Genomic DNA, 20,488 nt, shown 5'->3' with positions numbered 1-20,488 from the left:
GTGGCTTACAGGGTAGCGAGAGTGAGGGAGCAGCCAGCGTCCCTTCCAGGGCTCTACAAGGTCTGAAGTCTGCATGGTGAGTCTCTGCTAGGGTTAAGGCTGGCCCCTAGGTCACAGGACATGCCCTGTGAACCCAGGATGGAGATAGGTGAGTAAAAGCCACTAGATCAGCTACTGAGACAGTTAAATGATGTCAAGAAGTGAAATGCACTGAGAAAACAGGATGAATAGCAGCATAGAGGAAAAGCTCCAGACAGGAGTGGGACTATGGGAGGGCTCCTTGTTGGCTCTGGATCCTGAGGACAGCTGAGAGGAGAGATGGGGGAGGAGGAGGGAGGGAAAGAGGCAGGCTCACTCCCAGGTACGCCCTCTCAGAACCCTCAGGAGGGGCCTCCTTGACTGCAGCAGGCTCCTTAGAGCCGCAGTGACATCCTGTTGTGCAGGCTGTAGATGAGGGGGTTCAGTACAGGGGTGAGGATGGTATAGAAAGCCGACACCATCACATCCTGCTGCACTATGTGGTAGGAGCCGGGGAGCATGTAAGTGTAGATGGCTGCACCAAAGAAGAGTAGCACCACTGTCATGTGGGAAGAGCAGGTGGCTAGTGCCTTCCTGCGGCCCTCAGCTGAGCTGGTCCTGTGGATGAGGAGTAGGATGAGGGTGTAGGAGCTGGAGATGACCATGGTGGGCACCAGGAGCATGAGGACGCAGCACAGGTACATGAGCATCTTGTAGAGGGAGATGTCCAAGCAGGAGAGCCTCAGCAGGGAAGGGGCCTCACAGAAGAAGCTCAGGATCTTCCTGGATTTGCAGAAGGGGAAGCTCATAGTGATGGGCGTAAACAGCAAGCCGTCCAGTGCTCCCAGGGGCCATCAGTCGGACACCAGCAGCCAGCAGACCATCTGGGTCATCATCAGTGGGTAATGCAGAGGTCTGCAGATGGCAGCATACTGGTCATAGGCCATGGCCGACAGAAGGAAAAACTCAGCTTCTGCCAGGGTCAGGTAGAAGAACATCTGGATCCCACAGCCTGCAGGGGAGATTATATGGTCTCCCGTGACCTGGCCCACCAGCATCTTGGGCACAGTCACAGAGATGTACAGGAGATCCATGAGAGAGAGCTGGCTGATGAAGGAATATGAGGGGGTCCAGAGGCGAGGTTCTGTATAGATCCAGAAGATGAGAAACATGATCCCAGCAAGGGCCATCTCCAAAAAAATAAGCAAATGGGCAACAAGTACATGGAAATTTGCTGTGTGTCATTCATAACTAAGGACATATGAATTAGAATCACCTCCAACCCACAATGTGGCTACAATAATAAATAAATAATAGCAAGTCTGGGGGAGAACGTGAATCATTTAGATCCTATGAACTGTAAGTGTTCACGTAAATGATACAGCAATCAAGAATGATGTTTTACCCTCACAAAAGTTAAGTATATAATTACTATACAATCTGGCCATTCTGCTTGTTGGTGTGTATATAAAAGAGATATTTACTCTCCTAAGTTCACTGTAGCATTATCCACAAGGGGGTGGAAGGAAAGCAAAGTTTTATTGACAGATAAATGAATCTACAAATTGTTTTAAAAGACTGAAATGGAAATCTTAAGAGAAAGGAAATTCAGGCACATGTTACAACATGAATGCTTATTGGGGATATTTTGCTAAATGAAATAAGTCAGTCATAAAAGACAAGTCCACTACAATTCCACCTACATGAGGTATATAGAGTAGTATATAGGTATATAGAGAAATAGAAGTGGACAGATAGTTGGTAAGAGGCTGAAAGGATGGGGAAGCTGGGAGCAGTGGTTTCATGTGCCTACTTTCAGTTTTACAATGTGAAATTAATTCTGGAGATAGTTTGCACAACACAGAATATTCTCAAGACACTGAACTGTATACTTGAAATAACAAAACAGTAAATTTATGTTATGTGATTTCAATTGAAGTTGAGAAAATTCTATCACCTTCCCTCACACATTATGTAATTGAGCAATATAGTGCCTCCAGGATTGCTCCAGGACTCTATGTTTGTAAAATACAAAAAAAAAAAAAAATTGTAAAAGTGTAATTGTTTAATAAAATGATTATTTTAATAATTAATTGCAGAATCTCCTTTCTCTGTCATCTGGCAGATATAAAAACCCATTGTGTGTTCATTTGAAACCTATATGTACTGAAGAATTGTTTTCTAATTGTCTAAGTTCAGTACTATGGCTCCAACATAAAGAATCTGCATTCAAAATGAGCTCAGAAGGTCTGAGCTCTTAGATTAGCTCGCCATTTCATTCCACAGAGCCATATTGGGGCCCGTGTAGACCAGGATACAGGATATAGAGTATTACAACAGAAAGGTTTTTGTCTTAAAATTGCAGAACTCCTAGCCAAGTGTTAGCTTTGCTTCCATCTAACTCTATAATCTAAATCAAGCCAGTTTGGGGTGCCAGTTTCTCAGAATCAAACAAAAGAAGCAACATTCTCTCCTTCTTAAAGCTTCTGTGAACCTCAGGCCACCTGTACCTCTGACATACAAACTGAGTCTAAGCCCTCTCCATGAAAATACCCAACCTCAAAACTCTTCTTGTGTATTCAATCCATCCGACTTAGATCACATAACTTGGAAGAAATCTTCTGCACAACAGAGGAAACTATTAAGAGCATGAAGAAAGAGCCTAAAGAATGGGAGGAAATCTTTGCCAGCTGCTCCTCAGAGGATTAATATCCAGACTATATAAAGAACTCAAACAAAAACAGCAATAACAATAACAACAACAAAACTCAAATGACCCAATCAACAAGTGAACAAATAAACTAGACACTTCTTAACAAAAAAAGAAATACAAAGGGCAACAAGTATATGAAAACTGTTCAACAACTTTAGCAATCAAGATATGCAAATCAAAATGCAAATTTCATACAGATGGAAATTTCATCTCACTCCAGTTAGAATGGCAGTCATTGAGAATCCACATAATAATAAGCTGGAGAGGATGTGGGGAGAAAAGAACCCTTATGCACTGTTGGGTAGGACTGTAAATTAGCACAACTATTATGAAAATCAATATGGGGTTCCTTAAAAGACTAGGAATGGAACCACCACATGACTCAGCTATTTACTCCTCAGTGTTTATTCAAACAACAACAACAACAACAAATAAAGTTAGCATAGTATGAACTTTCCTCCTTAAATTTGTTTGCATTGGGTCTTTTGGTCACATTAGTGAAAAAGCTGACAAAAGCACTCTCTGTGTTATTTTATATCATTAATGCATCTGAAAAAAAATCTTAATATCAAGAAGTTAGTAATTTGTTGGTAGCAGCATATATAATTCTGCTGCTTTTTTCAAGTCTATAAAAAATATTCAACGTCCTTAGCAGTCAGGGAAATGCAAATCAAAACCACTTTCAGATTTCACTTTACTCTAGTCAGAATGGCAATTATCAAAAATACAAATAATAATAAGTGTTGGTGAGGATGTGGGGAAAAGGTACACTCAAACATTGTTGGTGGGAATGCAACCACTCTGGAAAGCAGTATGGAGATTCCCCAAAAGAACAGGAATGGACCCACCTCGTGACCCAGCTATCTCACTCCTTGGTATTTTTCCAAAAGATCTAAAGCCAGCAGGCAACAGTGATGCAGCCACATCAATGTTTATAGCAGCACAATTCATCATAGTCAAGATATGGAACCAGCCCAGGTGCCCATCAACAGACAAATGGATAAAAAAAATGTGGTGTATATAAGCAATGGAGTTTTCTTCTCAATCTTACAGAAGAATGAAATTATGGCATTTTCCAGATAAACAAATGAATGGAGAACATCATGCTGATTGAAATAAGCCAGACCCAGAAAGTCAAGAGTCATATGTTTCCTCACATATGCAGAACATAGAGAGAAATAAGTAATTAAAAAAAGGAGACATGGACTCTCATGAAAACAGAAGGATGAATAGTGAAGTAGAGGAAGGGGAGGGGGAGGGAAGAGAAATGCAGAAGGGGTAGAACAGCAGAATAAAGTCAGCCAAACTATGTCATGTACATGTAGAAGCATAGCACATTGAATTCCAATTTTATGTATGACTGTAATACACCAATGAAAAAGTAGTTCAGTCAAGAAAAAAAAAGAAAATCATCAATTTACCATGCCTTTGCTAAAAAATTTATCTAAAAATAGTAGAAGAAATATAATGCCAAATTTCAAATTGCCTTGAAGGGGAAATTGATGCACAACAGTGATGCAGAACATCAGTAGATCAGATCTGTAGACCCACACATTCTGTACTTAATCTCAGACTTGGAGCAATAATGAGGTCACACTAAGAACTGCAAATAACATAACTGTGTATTCTAGTAGGTCAGGAGGGAGAGAATAGAACGTAATCGACTTCACCATTTGTTTCACGAAATTCCTAGGATTGAACACATCTGTGTGTGTATTTGTTGCTCTGGCCCTCAACCTGCTCATGAATCACATCATGAATCACAGATCCAGTGATGGCTCACAAAAACTCATCCAGTGACATCCCAGATTCCACTCTGGGGTCTGGGCCTCATTGTGTGCCCCAGTCTGAAGGTACCATGCCAAGTCCTCAGCAGTTACAGTATGAAACATTCCATCTTAAACCGTCTTATCCAAGACTCTTAAACCTTGTAAATATTCTTATTAAAATACTCACTACTGTCAGTCTGGATGATTCTGCCCCCAAGTGCAGTGTATTTTGTATACAGACTTTGTGTGATAGTTAGAAATCCCCTGGTGGTTTTAATAGGTGCTAGTTCCTGAAGGGGACTACCTCACTTCTATGCACTTCACTTGGTATGGGATAATGATAATGCCATACCAAGTGATAAAATAGATATATTTTTAAAGCAGACATGGTGATAAATGCTTTTTTTAGTACACATGTATCTATATGGGAGAGAAGCAGCTTGGGATTTGTATTATAATATATAAGGGTCAAATATAAAAATTGGAATAATCATTAATTCTTCATCTCATTATTATATTCCCCTACATACTTAATGAAATAAGTATATGCTAAATAAAATGGTCATATATACTTATGTATGCAGATATATGTGCATTGGTGTGTATATATTTGTATATGTTTATATATGCACAGAATTTATCTTGAGTTAATATATGGTTAAAAGATAACTTGGAATAGGTATTCAAGATGTGGTCCCTTTTAGTATGTTGAAAATGATTTCATCACAAAATATTTTGTCTATTCATATAATATACTCTAAATGTTAGCAATCTGAGAAAATATCCCAGTCACATGTAGGGGAATCAGTTGAGAAAGCTGAACATCCTTCACGTTTACTTATGTAAAGGAACCTCAAAGGGTGTTTGCCTTGGTGCTCACTCTCTTTATCCACATGAGAGTTACTTTCAGAGGTTTGTGTCCACTGAGATTGAGTGGGAGATGGAGTGATGAACTTAGTTCTCATCTCCTTTAACACAGACTACGTTACATCTTAACAGGAAAAATATCCAAAAACTTCCATCAAAGCTGACCCACATCAGGGCAAAGGGCAGCTTTTAAGTGATCTTAATTTTAGACATGAAATTTTCAATGAATGCTTTCAAACATTCTAATTCATGACAATAGGACCAGGAAAGCTGCTGCTGTCTCAGAAAACACCTGTGAAAGTGGACCTTGACTCATATTTTCTGGACTCCAGGGAAGTTGTTCCTGTCCATCCATTGTACTACTAATAACATTAAACAGAAGCAATTATTACACTGTTTATTCAGGAAAATTATTTCCTGTCTTTGATTGTTCTACTATTTATATTACCAGTAAATGTATATATATTTTTGGTATATTTTATTAATCAATCAACTATAAGAAAAACTTTTAAAATATGCAATGAGCATAGAATAAATAAGACTAGCTTAAGTGTTTTAAAAATTCTTTGTTAATAGTGGTGGTTCCTGAAAACTATGACGTGACTATCTTGGTTGAAATGATTTCTGTAAAGTCCGTGCTGCACAGTGCAGAGCCTGGATCTCAGGAAGTAACCAATACGCCGCAGTTTTCGTCTCCCAGGACGGTGTGTTGGGCATGCCTCCTGCAACTCACTCTGACTTGAGGTCTTCCAAATGCTTCAGGAGAAGCTTACAGAATTTATCAACCTTCTTACAGGTGGTGGATCTTCTGCATAGGTCCACATGGCCCTCAGGAAGAGGAAACCCTCTGCTACACCAGCTTATCTGCTATTTCAGAGACTGACACTTACTTACTAGATGGTTTTCAGAAGACCTGATAATTTTACCCTTAACACACATGATAGTGTGCAAATCTCCCAGGGTGCCCAGAGGTGCAGTTTCCATATATTTCCTCATATCTTGGGAGAAAGGAGTCTTGGGGAGAGGTCACTGACTGAGACTGCTATATGGATTTGCAAAGAGAATTACAAAGAAACAAAGAAGAATAATTGGTGGAGTATAGGGAGGGGACAGGGGAGGGAATGAGGAAGTCCTGGGGACTGAATTGGAGCAAATTATATTCCACATGTGTATGGTTAGGTCCAATGAACATCCTTAGCTGTGTTTGTTTGAATGCCTGTGATCATTTTACCATTCAGTAGAAAATAGCAGCAATCATGAAGGCAATTACCTTGTTATTTGCATGTTTTCACCCACAACATGTACCACAGTATTTAATAAATCATGGATTATAATTTTATATCAGATTATACTTTTTAAAAAGATAACATCATGTATATATCTGCATTACATATATATGTAATTTAATGTACATTTAATACATATTTACAAAAAAGGTATTGAATTCTACATTTAGTTTAATATATATTTGTAAGTAAATAATATCATTTGAACATATGTTTTCTAAATAAAATTTTTAAAAATATTTTTAGTTGTAGATGGACACAATACCCTTATTTATTTATCTTTATGTGGTGCTAAGGATTGAACCCTGTGCCTCACACATGCCAGATGAGCGCTCTACCTCTGAGCCACAACCCCAGCCCCTGAGCAAATATTTTTAAATGGCTGAAATAATTTAGTTTCTTTAAATATGCACCAACTTTGTTCAATCCACTTAATAACCTTCATTTATTTTACTGTACCTAATGTATTGAATCTTCCACTATTATAGTCATTCCAGTTATAAACACTGAAGGCGCTAGATTTCAAGAAGAGAGAGGGCTCCATTTTTATCAAGTTTCCCGAACACACATTACAGAACTTAAAACTTGTTATGTGCCTGTATATATTCCAGACCATTTCAACACGACTTCAGAAATTATAAGGATAGACTGTGAGCTCCATGAAGTTGAGATGTGTTTTACTAAAATTCTAATTCCATCAGTTAGTCTCTGGTGACATTACAGTGAGTTTGAATGTTTTCAGGTCTTACATTCCATGTATATGACTTGGAAAATATTATGAATTGAAGGAATATTTCAAAGATCATGTAAGCAAATATTTCCTCATGCATTATGTGGGTTAATATGTGGTATATGGTTTTTATCAGTTTTGGATATTAGTTGTCTCTAATCAGAAACACATAAAATGAAATCTTAGTGTCTTACTACCTATTTCTTATGTAAGTTAAAAAAATAACTTAGAATGGATCACAAAATATGCCTGCAATTGTATTTATGTCTTTGAGTTTGATTAGGTCACCAGCAAGCTAGAAGCCTGACCAGTACCTGTTGGATTTGATTAGCATGTGTTCATCTTCTAGATAACAGCAGTGGGCCTGGAGTGGAAGCATGTAAACTTCTATTAAGCTTTCCAACCTCAAACTTATAAGCCCATCTTACTTTCTTATTCTGAGGACAGTTGTGGCTTTGAATTTGTCAGGTTCTGCTCTCAGATCTTTGTTCTGGGACTTCATCTTGTCTCCTTGCCAAGTCGCAGCACCTGAAGGAGCCACTCTGCTCCTGTTAACACAGAACCGAGGGGAGCCACCCTGGGGACCGACACTGAAGGAACTATTATAATCCTTACCCTCGACTCTCACAAAATTGTGCTGAGATTTCCTGAGGACAGAACTCACTGCAGAGCTGGAGGGGCAGCTGAGTCAGCTGAAACGGGGGAGGGGGGCAAAGCACAGGGCACTAAGGTGAGGCTGACTTGACATTAATCAAGACCCTTCTTCAAGACCCTCTGCACAATTAAGTTAGATTCTAGCAAGGCAGCTAGAAAGCTAGATCAACCACACTGCTGAAGAACACCTTTGGAGCTATGAAAATGGTGGAACTCAATTAAACAGTGTTGGACAACAATGAACTAAGTTTTAAAAGCAGAACTATTAATAATGGCCATACTTAATTGTGCTTATTACATGGCCATGCTTTCTGGAGGGCTTTTATCTGTGAAACACTTTGGTCCTTACAGTGAAGTGCAACTTTAATTATCCACATTTAACTGGTCCGTCTACTAAAACATGGAAAGAACAAGCTCACACATGCCTTTCCCATTTCAAAGCTCATGTTAATAGATTCAGACAGATCCAGACCCTGTGCTGGGTCACTCATTTCTATGTTGTGCTATCTCAGGATTGGGGGTTTCTAAGGAGCACAGAGAAGGTTTGCAACAGAGGGTGATAATCCAGCAAAAGATCCAAAACAAGAGCACGCAGCAGTACTAGTGTTGCTCAGTGCTCACATATAAAAAGGTGTCTGGTAAATAAGGGGGCAAGAAAAAGGGCTCTGGAGTCAGGAAAAAAAATAAGCAGGACAACTTGGCAAATCTTGGCACATTTCTTATGGTGAAACTCAGTGGTATTAGTATGTGGTACTGGTTGCTTTTTTGAGCATTAAAGACAGTTTAAATATTTTTAGATTGATATATTATAACAATCATCCAATAGCTATTTTTTTTTCAGAATTAGGGTTTGGTGCCTTCATTTTCTACATCAATCTGTTACAACACAGCTATAAATGCTTATCTGAAAAGCAGTTAAAATGGAGACTCTGGGCTGGGTGCATGGTGCATGCCTGTAATCCCAGTGGTTGGGGAGGCTGAGGCAAGAAGATCGTGAATTCAAAGCCAGCCTCAGCAGAAAGTGAGGCACTAAGCAACCCAGTGAGATCCTGTCTCTAAATAAAATATAAAATAGGGCTGGGGACACCGCTCAGTGGTTGAGTCCAAGTTCCCCAAAAAAGGAGACTTTTGTTTTCATGGATGTCAAGTCTTCAAAAGTGTCAAAAACTCCTCCAGCTGTGTGATTTTGCTCTGTTTTTTGATGAGATTTCCTTTTTGAGATTCTTAGGCACTAACTCTCCCAGGAAGAAGAGTGGCCTTTGATGAGACAGGATCATACTCCTGCTCCTCTGGAGTTAGCTGGTTAGTGCCTCCTCTCCTCAGGGCCTCTTGTAAGACGTATGACACTCCCTGCAGCAGGCTCACTGTGTCTAGGCATGGTGGTGTCCAGCAGCACAGTCATGGCTATGTTTGTGGCAGTGTCACAGCTGTAACTATGTTTTGCGTTAACTTGACTTGCCTGGCTTTGTGCCTGGGATGGATTTGTGACCTGCTTCTTTGTGCACAAGACTTTGGGATCACTTCCAGCAGTGTGAGCTGGCACTGGAAGTGGGCAGCCTTGCTGTGCCCTGCCCACTGTGAGGAGCCTGTGAGTCAGTCCACCCAGAGCTGGAGTAAGAGAAGCACTTGCTCTCTCCTTCAACACATTGACTCCAACAGTCACCCAGTTATAGCTCCATCCCCAGCTCCATTCCAAGGAGGAATTTCTACCCTACAAGGAAGTTCCAGCTTACTGTAGCTCAAGGTGCCCTAAATTAGCTGCTTAAATACATTATTGTTGTTTTGTGTGTAATATTTAATGATGAAGAGAGTGTATTGGAGGGGAAGTTATTATAGATAAAAAGGAAAAATAGTTTGATAATCATTAATTCAAGAATGTGTTAATGAATGATTGTAGTAAAAAGCCTAATTAGTAAAAACAGCACCATGTATGATTGGATTTCTTTTGCCTTATATTATAACCACAACTTCATCAATCTTTAAAAAAATATACAAAATATATTCCATGGTAGGGATGAGAGCTACCCTCCCAGTATGTCCACACACTGATTCAAGGATACAGTACCTTTCACTGCAAAGGACATTGAGACAGGGCGGCAGGGTGGTGGTTATCTTGGTCCATCTAGAAGGATCTGATTTCAACACAAGGGCATTTAAGAAGACAGGATGGTTACATACAGATAAAGCAAGTCCAAGAGCAGAGAGGTCAGAGAGAAGAGAAAATGCTGTGCTTCCAGTTTTAAAAGCACAAGGGACCATGGGCTAAGGAATGCAGGTCTTTAGAGGCTGGAAAAGGTGAACAAATTCTCCTTCAGGGCTTCCGTAAGGAAGCGTGCTGGCTAACAAGTGCAGACCATGGGCACTGCATGTATTTCCTTAGAACTGAAAGATCATTAATTTCTGTTTATTTATGCCATTCAAGGTAATTTATTTCAGCAGTAACAGGAAACCAGTGTAGAGGGTTTGGCACAGGGCTTGGTCTTTTCCAGACAACCAATGTCACTTGCCAACATCTCCCAGTTCTGTCTGATGACAGTTCTTATATAATGCAGGATTGGCTCAATGGCTAGTTCTCAGGGGCACTCATGTCCAACGTTGTGCTTGTGTGTGTGTGTGTGTGCACGTGCATGCACACACACACACACACACAAGGCATTGAATCCAGGGCCTTGCACACTAGGCAAGTGTTGTGCCACTGAGCTGGACTCTCAGTCACTGTTTTTATTCTTTGATTTTGAGACTTCTCTAAAGCATTTTAAGAATAAAACAAAGCAAAGCAAAACAAAACAAAACCCTTAGGTAAGTGAAGTAAATAAAGGATGCAAAGTAGATCAGGGACTCATTTCCATATATTGTTGGTGAGATGACATGGGTAATTCTGATAAAGGTCATCATAGGTAACTATACATGTTTACAGGTGCAGACTTCTTATGTCAATGCTTATTTGATGCCATTGTATTTCCTTTGCAGCAGAGGTTTTTCCAATTTTATGGCCTATGGAATCCAATAAACCAAGACACTGTAACAGGATTATACACAGAATGCTTTTAGTGTCACGTGGAGATCTCTAGTTTCATTTTAACCCTGAGGCAGTAAGTTCTAATGAGCTTGCAGAGTTTCCCCTTCCTGGCCCGCTTCCTCCTCTGCCTCCTCTGGCTGCCATTACACAATGACCAACTGTACACAGGTGTCAGAGTTTGTCCAACTTGGCTTCAGGGGCGGGCTGGGAATGCAGAAAGCTCTGTTTCTGGTCTTTTTGGTGATGTATGTTATCGCCATCGTGGGAAACTTGGGCATAATTGTAATCATCAGGGCCGATGCTCACCTCCACACTCCCATGTATGACTTCCTCCAAAGCCTTTCCTTCCTGGACGTCTGCTATTCTTCCACAATTGCGCCCAGGACCCTGGTAAACTGTATGAAAGATGACTGCAGGGTGTTCTTTGCTGCGTGCATGTCTCAGTCTCAGTTCTTCTTTTTGTCTCTGTTTGGCACCACTGAGGCTTTCCTCCTGGCTGCCATGGCCTACGACCACTTCTTTGCCATCTGCAACCCTCTTCTGTACCCCATGAGCATGACTCACCGGGTCTGCGGACTAATGGTGTCCAGGTCCTACGCATGGGGCCTAGTGAATGCTGTCACTCAGGCAACAATGACCTTCAGGCTGTCCTTCTGTGGGCCAAATGAGATCAATGAGTTCTTCTGTGACGTCCCCCCACTCTTGTCCCTGTCTTGTTCAGACACATCTGTGAACCAGTGGGTTCTCCTCAGCCTGTGTGGCTCCATCATTGTCAGCACCTTCTTGGTTGTGTTGGTCTCCTACCTCTGCATCATCTCAGCCATCCTGAAGATCCGCACCGTGCAGGGACGCCACCGAGCTTTCTCCAGGTGTGCCTCCCACCTCACTGGAGTGTGCTTGTTTTTCGGGACCGTGTTTTTCATGTATGCACAGCCCAGTGCCATCTCCTCCCTGGAGCAGAGCAAGGTGGTGTCCATCTTTTACACGGTTGTCATCCCCATGTTGAACCCCCTCATCTATAGCTTGAGGAACAAAGATGTCAAGCAGGCTCTGAAGAGGGGCAAGTGGAAGCTCTCAGGGGTTCTGGGTCTGTGGATCTCACAAAGCAGTCTGGAATCTACTCCAAACCACTGCGGCTCGTGGGTGGGTACTTAGGTGGCTTTACCAGGCTTGGAGACAAGCCTGTATGGACATCTGTAATGTAGAAGACAGAGTGTCCTTTAATTGTCTTGATATCTTTAATAATGAGCAATATCAAGGCTTATGGGGAATAAAATGTTACAACTGGAACAATGGATGATTAAATAGGCAGAAATAGCATGGCATTTTTTACCTCCTATTTCATATAGCATCTTGATCAAGCACCATCAGAAAATAGGTATAAATTGCACTTTTATAAAATCAGTAAAATGTTTATCTTGAAGTACAAATGCAAATCCTTCCCAAAGGTAAAGAAAAATAAAATGCTTCAGTGTTTAACCTAAAAATATTTAGAAATACATAATTTAGTAATTAGCTTTTTCGTATTAAATTATATGTTAAGCAGACTTTGTGGAAACATAATTGACACACTCAACAATTAAGATGTACATCATCTTTTGTGGGCACCTTGGAGATCTGGCTCTTTTCCTGAACATAATTATTTTGAGATCCATCCAACTAGTAGCAATATCAATGCTCTATCCTTTCCATTTTGAGATAATTTTTCATTGTATGAATAGACTATAATTTGATTATTGCTTTTTGTGATGATAAACATTTGGGCTGTTCTCAGATTGGGACTATTACACATATAGAAATCATGGATATTTTTGTGAATAAATCTGTTTTGGGGTGTTTGCTTTAATTTCATCTAAATAAATATCTGAAGGGTGGAAGGGCTGACTGTCATAGTTAATACAGGTGGCTTTTCAGAGTTTGTGCTATTTAATGCTTTTGTCACCAAAATGTGCCCTTCAGTCCTCTGTATCCCTGTGAGCATTTGGTATAGTCTGCCTTCTTCATGTAAGCTCTTCTAGCAAGTATGTGGTTGTGTCACATTTTGATTTAACACGTGTTTGCTAAATGCAATATGATAGAATCTTTTCACGAACTTACTTACCATGTGAACACCTTTGCTTTGTGAAATATTTGTTTAAACTTTTTGCTCTTTTTCCCCCTTGGTTGGGAAAAAATCATTTTTCTGATTATGGAGGTCTAGAAGTTCCTTATATCTTCTAAATAAATGCCCCTGATGAAATACATGATTTAAAGTCTGTCCCCACAGTGTGACTTGATATATCTTTCTTTAACATTGCACTTCTAAGAGCAGAGGTTTTAGTTTTTTATTAAATCCAATGTATCAATTTATGAGTGAATGTGTTTGCATTGTCTTACGTAAATAGATCTTTAATCCAAACTCATAAGTTCTTAGTTATGTTTTTCTACAGATACAGTTTTGGGCTTACACTTGAGTCCAAGGATCAGTTTCAGTTAATTTAAATAGTGCCAGGCTGAGTTCAAGTGTCATTTTGCACATAAATTCCAATATTTCAGAACCATTAAAAAATACTAGCCTGTTTTCAATGAATTACCTTGGACTTAGGTTAAAAATCAGTTGCCGACCCATCTGGGGATTTTTTTTTTTCTGAAATTGTCATGTTCTGTTGATCTATTTGCCGATCTTTACACCATTAACAAATGGAATTCCACCAGCTTCTACATCACAAAGAAAACTTTACAGTTTTCATACTTTTACAGACTGATCACTGAGTGTTTCATGGTTTTTGTTTTACTTTAGTTTTAGTTTTATGGTGCTGGCAATAAAACTTGGGACCTCATGCATGCTAGGCAAGTGTTCTAACTCTGAGCTGTGGCCACAGCTCTATTTCATGTTTTTGTATTAGAGTATTAATGCTGTAATTGAAATGGCCATACTAACAAAGTGAGCTACAGGTTTCATGCAATCCCCATCAAATACCAAGGCAAAACCACCCTGAAAGTCATATGGAAACACCAGGTCCTAAATAACCAACACGATTCTCAGGGAAAGAACAATTCTAGCAGCATCACAACAGTGATTTAAAAATATAACACAGAGCCATCTTAACAGACACAGCATGGTATTGGTATAAAAATAGACATGCAGAGCAACGGACTAGAGAGTAGATCCTGGAATGACACAGGCATCTACAGGCATCTGATTCTTGATTAAAGGAGCCCAAACACAGGTTGGAAAACTGTTGTCCTCTTTTAAACACAGTGCTGGGAAAACTGGACATTCAGCCATGGATGGTTGAAGCTAGATTCCTATCTTGCACCCATACAAACATTGACTTAAAATGGACCAAAGACCTTAATGTAACACTGAGATTTTCTTCAGTGTTAGATATTGATACACATAATTATTTCTTGAATAAGAACACAATGGCTCAGGAAATTAATGCAAGAATTGCCAAATGGAATTACACTAGCTTCTGCAGCATAAAGAAACAAATCAGGAAGGTAAAGAGACAGCCATTCAGAATGGGAGAAAATCATGCTTGGTGTGGTGGGGCATGCCTGCAGTGTCTTGGGAGGCTGAGGAAGGAGAATCACAAGTTCAAAGCCAGCCTCAGCAATTTATCGAGGACCTAAAGAAACTTATAGAGACCCTGTCTCTAAATGAAATATTAAAAAGGACTGTGGCTTAGTGGTTAAGTGCCCTTGGTTCAATCCCCAGCCCCCCAGCCTCACCCCCCAAAAATAATAGGAGAAAATTATTGCCAGTAATTTATCTGATAGAAGACTTATATTCAGAATATACAAAACACTTAAAAAATTCAGCAACAAAAGGACAAGCAAGCCTATGGGCAAATGATCTGAATAAACACTTCTCAAAAGAAGAAGTACAAGAAATATATAAATAATGCTCAACATGTTTAGCCATCAGGGAAATGCAAATTAAAAATCAAATGAGATTTCATCTCACCCCAGTAAGAAAGGCTACTCTCAACAAAATAAAAAAATACAAATGTTGATGCTGAACCTGCAAACACTGATGATTGGGGTATAAATGACAACAATAATTATGCAAAATAGTGCAGAGGTGCCACAAAACCTGAAGTTAGTGGGCTGGGGATGTGGCTCGAGCGGTAGCACGCTCGCCTGGCATGCGTGTGCCTGGGTTTGATCCTCAGCACCACATACAAACAAAGATGTTGTGTCCACCAAAAACTAAAAAATAAATATTAAAAAATTCTCTCTCTCTCTCTCTCTCTCTCTCTCTCTCTCTCTCTCTCTCTTAAAAAAACAAAAACCTGAGGTTAGAACTTCCTTGTGATACATCTATACCACTGCTACATACATGTCCAAAGGAGTCAAAGTCAGCATACAAAAGAGCTACTTGATCTAGTTTACTGGTTTATAGTTCCCCAATAAACCCACATTTATTGGGAGGCTATTTAAAGTGCCCAAGTTGTGGGATGGGTCTCACTGCCCAGCAGCAGATGAATGGACAGATATAATGTGGAGTGTGTGCAGAATGGATTGTTATTCATCCACAAAGATCAATGGGATGGCGTCATTTTCAGAAGAGGAGTGCAACTTGAGCCACCACGTTAAACAAAATAAGCCAGACTCAGAAATGAAAGCATCACAAGTTTCTTGTGTAAGTGAAACTTAGGGGGTGGGTATGATGACATAGCAACAGGAGAGACTGCTACTAAAGAAAGGGATCAGGCTGGCAGGGGAGGAGGTCGAGAGAGGGTCACTGGACACATGGATGCTCATGTGAAAATGTCACAATGAAACCCATTAATTTATATATTTAGTGTGCTAATAATATAATAAATAAAAAGACTATGTAATGCTGCACACAACCAAGGAAAGACAACATTTAAAATGTTTTAATTTTAATGACTTTGCCAGACAGGCATTATCAGAATTAGAAAAAATGAATCTAATGTATGAAATATGATATGTCAAGAGCTTTGTAATATTTTGAACAACCAATAAAAAAATAAATAAATAAATAAATAAGAAATAAATATCTTATTATCATGTTAATATGTTATACATGTCTATGTCTTTATTGTTCTATTTTGTTTTGCATTCTGAATTATGATTTTATATGATATATATAAATTTATAACTTTTTTAAGAATGAATAAATTATAATATTTTAATATATTAATAAAATCAAATAACTGTCTTCTCATTAAAGAAAAAAAAAGAAAAAATTATGACTGATAATAAGCAAAATAGTTATTTAATAAAAACCAACTTAGAATTAGTATGTATGTTAAAATTAGAAGAAAAGACATTAAAAAGGTCACAGTTGATTTATAAAATATTATCACATATAAATAAATTCTGCTCTTTTATAACTTAAATGTGTTTTTATATTTATAAATGTATTATATATTTTTTCCTTAGAAGTTTATTTACAGATGTTTGCTTCCAGGATTTTTTTTTTCTATTAAAAACTCTGCCATATTGTATATTATTGCATTTTTGTCTTTGGGAACTTATATAGAGAGAGTCTATTTTTACAACAATCTTACTGAGATTAAGTCACATGCCATAAATTTTGTCCATATAAAATGTATAGTTTAATGTTTTTGATACATCCCAAAGTTGCATAAAAATTGCACTCCTTACTTTCACAACATTTCCATCATTCTGAAAAGCCCACTGTGTTTCTTAACAGCCCTGGTCTGTTTTCTCTTTACCCCACCCCCTGGAAATTGCTAATTTGCTCTCTATGCCTATGGATTTGCCTAAATTGTATTCCACACCATGTAGATATAGAACATGAAGCTATTACAACTGGCTTCTTTCACTAATCTTAACGTCCATGAGGCTCATCCATGTCATTAGAATGTACTCGTAATTCATTTTTATGAATGACTAATATTCCATTGTATGGACATATTTTATTTTATTTTATTTATTTTTGATATGTCTTTTTTATTATTAGTTGTTCAAAACATTACATATATCATATTTTATACATTTGATTCAAGCAGATTATGAACTCCCATTTTTACCCGTATACATATTGCAGATTCACATCGGTTACACATCCACTATTTTACATACTGCCATACTAGTGTCTGTTGTATTCTGTTGTATTCTGCTGCTCTTCCTATCCTCTACTATCCCCACTCCCCTCCCCTCTCTTCCCCTCCCCTCCCATCTTCTCTCTCTACCACATCTACTGTAATTCATTTGTCTCTCTTGTTTTTTTTTCCCTTTCCCCTCACTTCCTCTTATATGTAATTTTGTATAACAATGAGGGTCTCCTTCCTTTACCCTGCAATTTCCCTTCTCTCTCTCTTTCCCTCCCCCCTCTAATTACCCATTCATTAGTTGATATACACTTTGATGCTATCATGTGTCTATACACAGGCCATTTCACTTTTCTTAAGTACACACTTAGCATGGGATGGCGGGTTTAGTGGTAACCACGTTCAGCTTTCTGCAGAACTGTAGAGCTGTTCTTCACAGCACCCATACCATTTTACATTTTCCCTCAGTGATGTGTTGAGGGTTCCAATTTCTCTACAATCTTCACTGTCACATTTTTTGTTTTTGTTCTTCTTATGTTTGCAGTTCTCGTTAGTGGGATGTGGTGCCTTACTATGGTTTTAATTTTTGCTTTCAAGTGACTAATGATACTGTGGGACTTTTCATGCACTTACTTGCCACTTGATTTTCCTCTTTGGGTGATGAATATGAATATGCCACAATGAAACCCATGGGTTTTTTTTGTATAATTAAAATGGCTAATAAAAATTACAAAAAAAATATAAAACTCTGCCCATATTGAATGAGTTGTTTTATCTTTTGTCACCGAAATGCACATTAATTTTTTGAAACACACTTACATAGCATTCTCTGCTTCCTGATTGCCATGTCCTGAGCTACTTTTCTCTTCTACCATGATATTCAGCCTTACCTCAGGCTCAGAGCCATGGACTCAGCCAACCATGGACTAAACCTGTGAAGCTTTAAGCTTAAATAAACTTTCCCTCTAAGTTGTTCTTTTCAGGTCTTTTGGTCACAGTGATGCAAAAATCTAACTGAAACAGAAATTGTCAGTGACAATTTCTACTGCTATGACTCACCTGACCACACAGTTCAGAAGACACTGGAGATGGTTTGGGAGAGGTACTTTTGGAAGTTTAGCAATGCAGTCTGGACAAATTAATAGAAGAGTGAAAAGATGTCTAGTAGGGTAGAGGAAGGATAGGGTCAGAGGAGAGGACAGGAGGGAAAATGGAGAGGGAAAAGGGGGATCAGGAACAGAAATTTAAAAAAAAAGCAATCTGGAAAAGCCTTTGAATGCTGTAAATGGAGCTTAATGGGCAGTTCTGGTGGGAAGGCAGAGACAAGAAGGCCAATAAAATGGCAAACAGTAAAGACTCTAATGGGGCTTCAGAGGGGAAGGGGGGTTCTTGCTGCGGTCTGGCTGGGCACAAAATCATGAGCCATTCAAGCAGGAACAAACTTTATTTTTGAAACTGCCGCCAATGCCCCATACGCTCCCGGCCAGATTGCCGACCGACCCACCCGGCGTTCTCCCAGACCCCAACAGGAAGTCCCTCCTCTGGAATTCCCTCCTACTGGACTTCCCCAACCAATGGGAACTCTCCAGGAGTCCCGTAGCAGGCCAAGGTGGACAGCAGGAGTCCAATATCCATATGAATGCAGATCTTAACAAAATCATATCATCTCAATGGCTTGCTGGCATCACCTTTCAACCCAAAATGCCATGCATCATATTATTTGGCTGTGGCTCTTAGCAGGTTCTAATGGAAATTGGACTAGAGACTGTTGGTGTTCTGGCAAAGGAATCGCCTGTGTTCTGCCTGTATACTGAGACTTTCTGTGAGGATGGATTTAAAGATGCTGGGCTAATTAACTTGGAAGAGGAAATTCCAGCCAGAGCAGCACTGGGGCAGAGGCATGGATACCCAGGCAGCCTTCAGCCCAGTTTACTGTGACACTCAGGAGCAGAAAGCAGGGCAGAAGGATTAGAAAAATCTCGCAGTTTCTCTAGAAAAGGGCAAGTACAACGGGGGCTAGGAGAGTGTGATTGTTAAAGAGAACACAGTCCCTAAGAGACATCGCTGTAGTTTTATGAATATTTTTCTGATTATAAGTGATATTGAGTCTCTTTTCATACAGTAATTAACCATTTACTCATCTTCTCTGGGAACATGCCCGTGCCATTTGGTTATGTGGGTGGTGGTAGTGTACTGGTATTTTGTTTAGGATTAATGTTGAGGAACATTTGGGAATATTGTTCTATAGTTTTCTGTTCTTTTTATGTCTTTGTCTGTTTGTATTTGGGGGCAGTGACTTATTTCATGGAATAATTTTGGAAGGGCTGTCCCAATGCCAATTTTTCAAAAGAATTTAAAAAGATTGTTAGTTCTGTGAATGTTTGGTAGAATTCTCTGGAAAGGTCATCTGCTCCTATTGTAACCTTTCAATGGGAAGATACTCCAATCATGTTCATGGCTTCTAAAAAGCTAAACTCCCAATGTTTTGTCTTTATACTATTTAATGAAGTAAACAGAGCTATCTATCTGAAGCACTGGAAGTTCTGTCCATGAGATGAACCATGCTGGGATCAGGAGCTGCTTCCCTGGTTTCTGTCACTTTCTCACCAGCTGGTGGGTGGTCGGCAGCCCACAGGCCCGTCTGCATGCTTGGGATGTTGCACCCACTGGCTGTTTCCATTAGGTGGGGGGAACAGGGGAGGCTCAGGGCTGTTGTTGACTTCTATGGAATTCTAAGCATTCACTTCCCCCTGAAGGGCCTTCTTTATGGTGGCATAGAGCTTGGTGGCTGTCTGCAAAGGTGGGGCCTGTGAGCATAGGCTTTCTGTGGGTGGAGTCTGTGACTGGTGGAGATGGTCAGGATGCCATCTCTGTAATGGCAGTGGAGTATCAGTGGGCCCACTTGGTCTGAGCCCCTGTGGCTGTGAGTGCTTATCACCTGCCTCATCCACTGGGGATTCTTGGTAAAGCCCTATCAAAGCTCTTGATGACTGAACCTGTGAGGCCTGTGGGCACAGTTCCTCTGTGGGCATCTGTGACACCAAGGCTTCCACCCACCGTGAGAGGGGTATGATGTCAACCGGCTCCTTTGGTGGTGGGGGAGTGCTGGGTTGGGGCTCACACCCATGGGAGTGATTTGCTCTTGGGCAAAGTCCCCCTCACTCCTCTGTCTGCAGCGGAGGGTTTGGGGAGTCTTCAGCCAGCAGTGATCCTCCACAGGAGCCTCTCTGATGAGTGTCAGAGGCAGCCACTCCCAAGGCGCTCCCTCTGGGTTTACCTGTGGCTGTCTGAATGTGGCGAGAGCCTGTGTTTATTCGGCTTGTTCTAGGGAAGCAGGCCAACTATAGACTTTGCAGAGGCCACTCTGCCGCACAGCCCTCAGCCCACCCCGGCTGGCCTGTGT

At 40.0% G+C, this 20,488-nt stretch overlaps 1 protein-coding gene and 1 pseudogene across 1 annotated transcript; one reads left to right on the top strand and one right to left on the bottom strand.

Annotated features, from left to right (window-relative positions):
- Positions 1-351: 351 nt before the first annotated feature.
- Positions 352-1,208, bottom strand: LOC143640409 (olfactory receptor 2T3-like; annotated as a pseudogene).
- A 9,998-nt stretch (positions 1,209-11,206) lies between these two features.
- On the top strand, positions 11,207-12,211 carry LOC143640408 (olfactory receptor OR9H1-like). The gene has a single exon (XM_077108238.1). The coding sequence runs from the start codon at positions 11,207-11,209 to the stop codon at positions 12,209-12,211; it is 1,005 nt and encodes a 334-aa protein (XP_076964353.1).
- The last annotated feature ends 8,277 nt before the right edge of the window (positions 12,212-20,488 follow it).

This window comes from Callospermophilus lateralis, unplaced genomic scaffold, assembly GCF_048772815.1.
Source record: "Callospermophilus lateralis isolate mCalLat2 unplaced genomic scaffold, mCalLat2.hap1 Scaffold_2286, whole genome shotgun sequence".
Classification (NCBI taxonomy): Eukaryota; Metazoa; Chordata; class Mammalia; order Rodentia; family Sciuridae; genus Callospermophilus; species Callospermophilus lateralis.
Note: the sequence above shows the minus strand (reverse complement) of the source record. Positions and strands in the feature narration are given on the sequence as shown.

Bases quoted from the DNA above. Each gene is read 5' to 3' on its own strand.
- LOC143640408 (XM_077108238.1), top strand. From the start codon at position 11,207: ATGACCAACTGTACACAGGTGTCAGAGTTTGTCCAACTTGGCTTCAGG.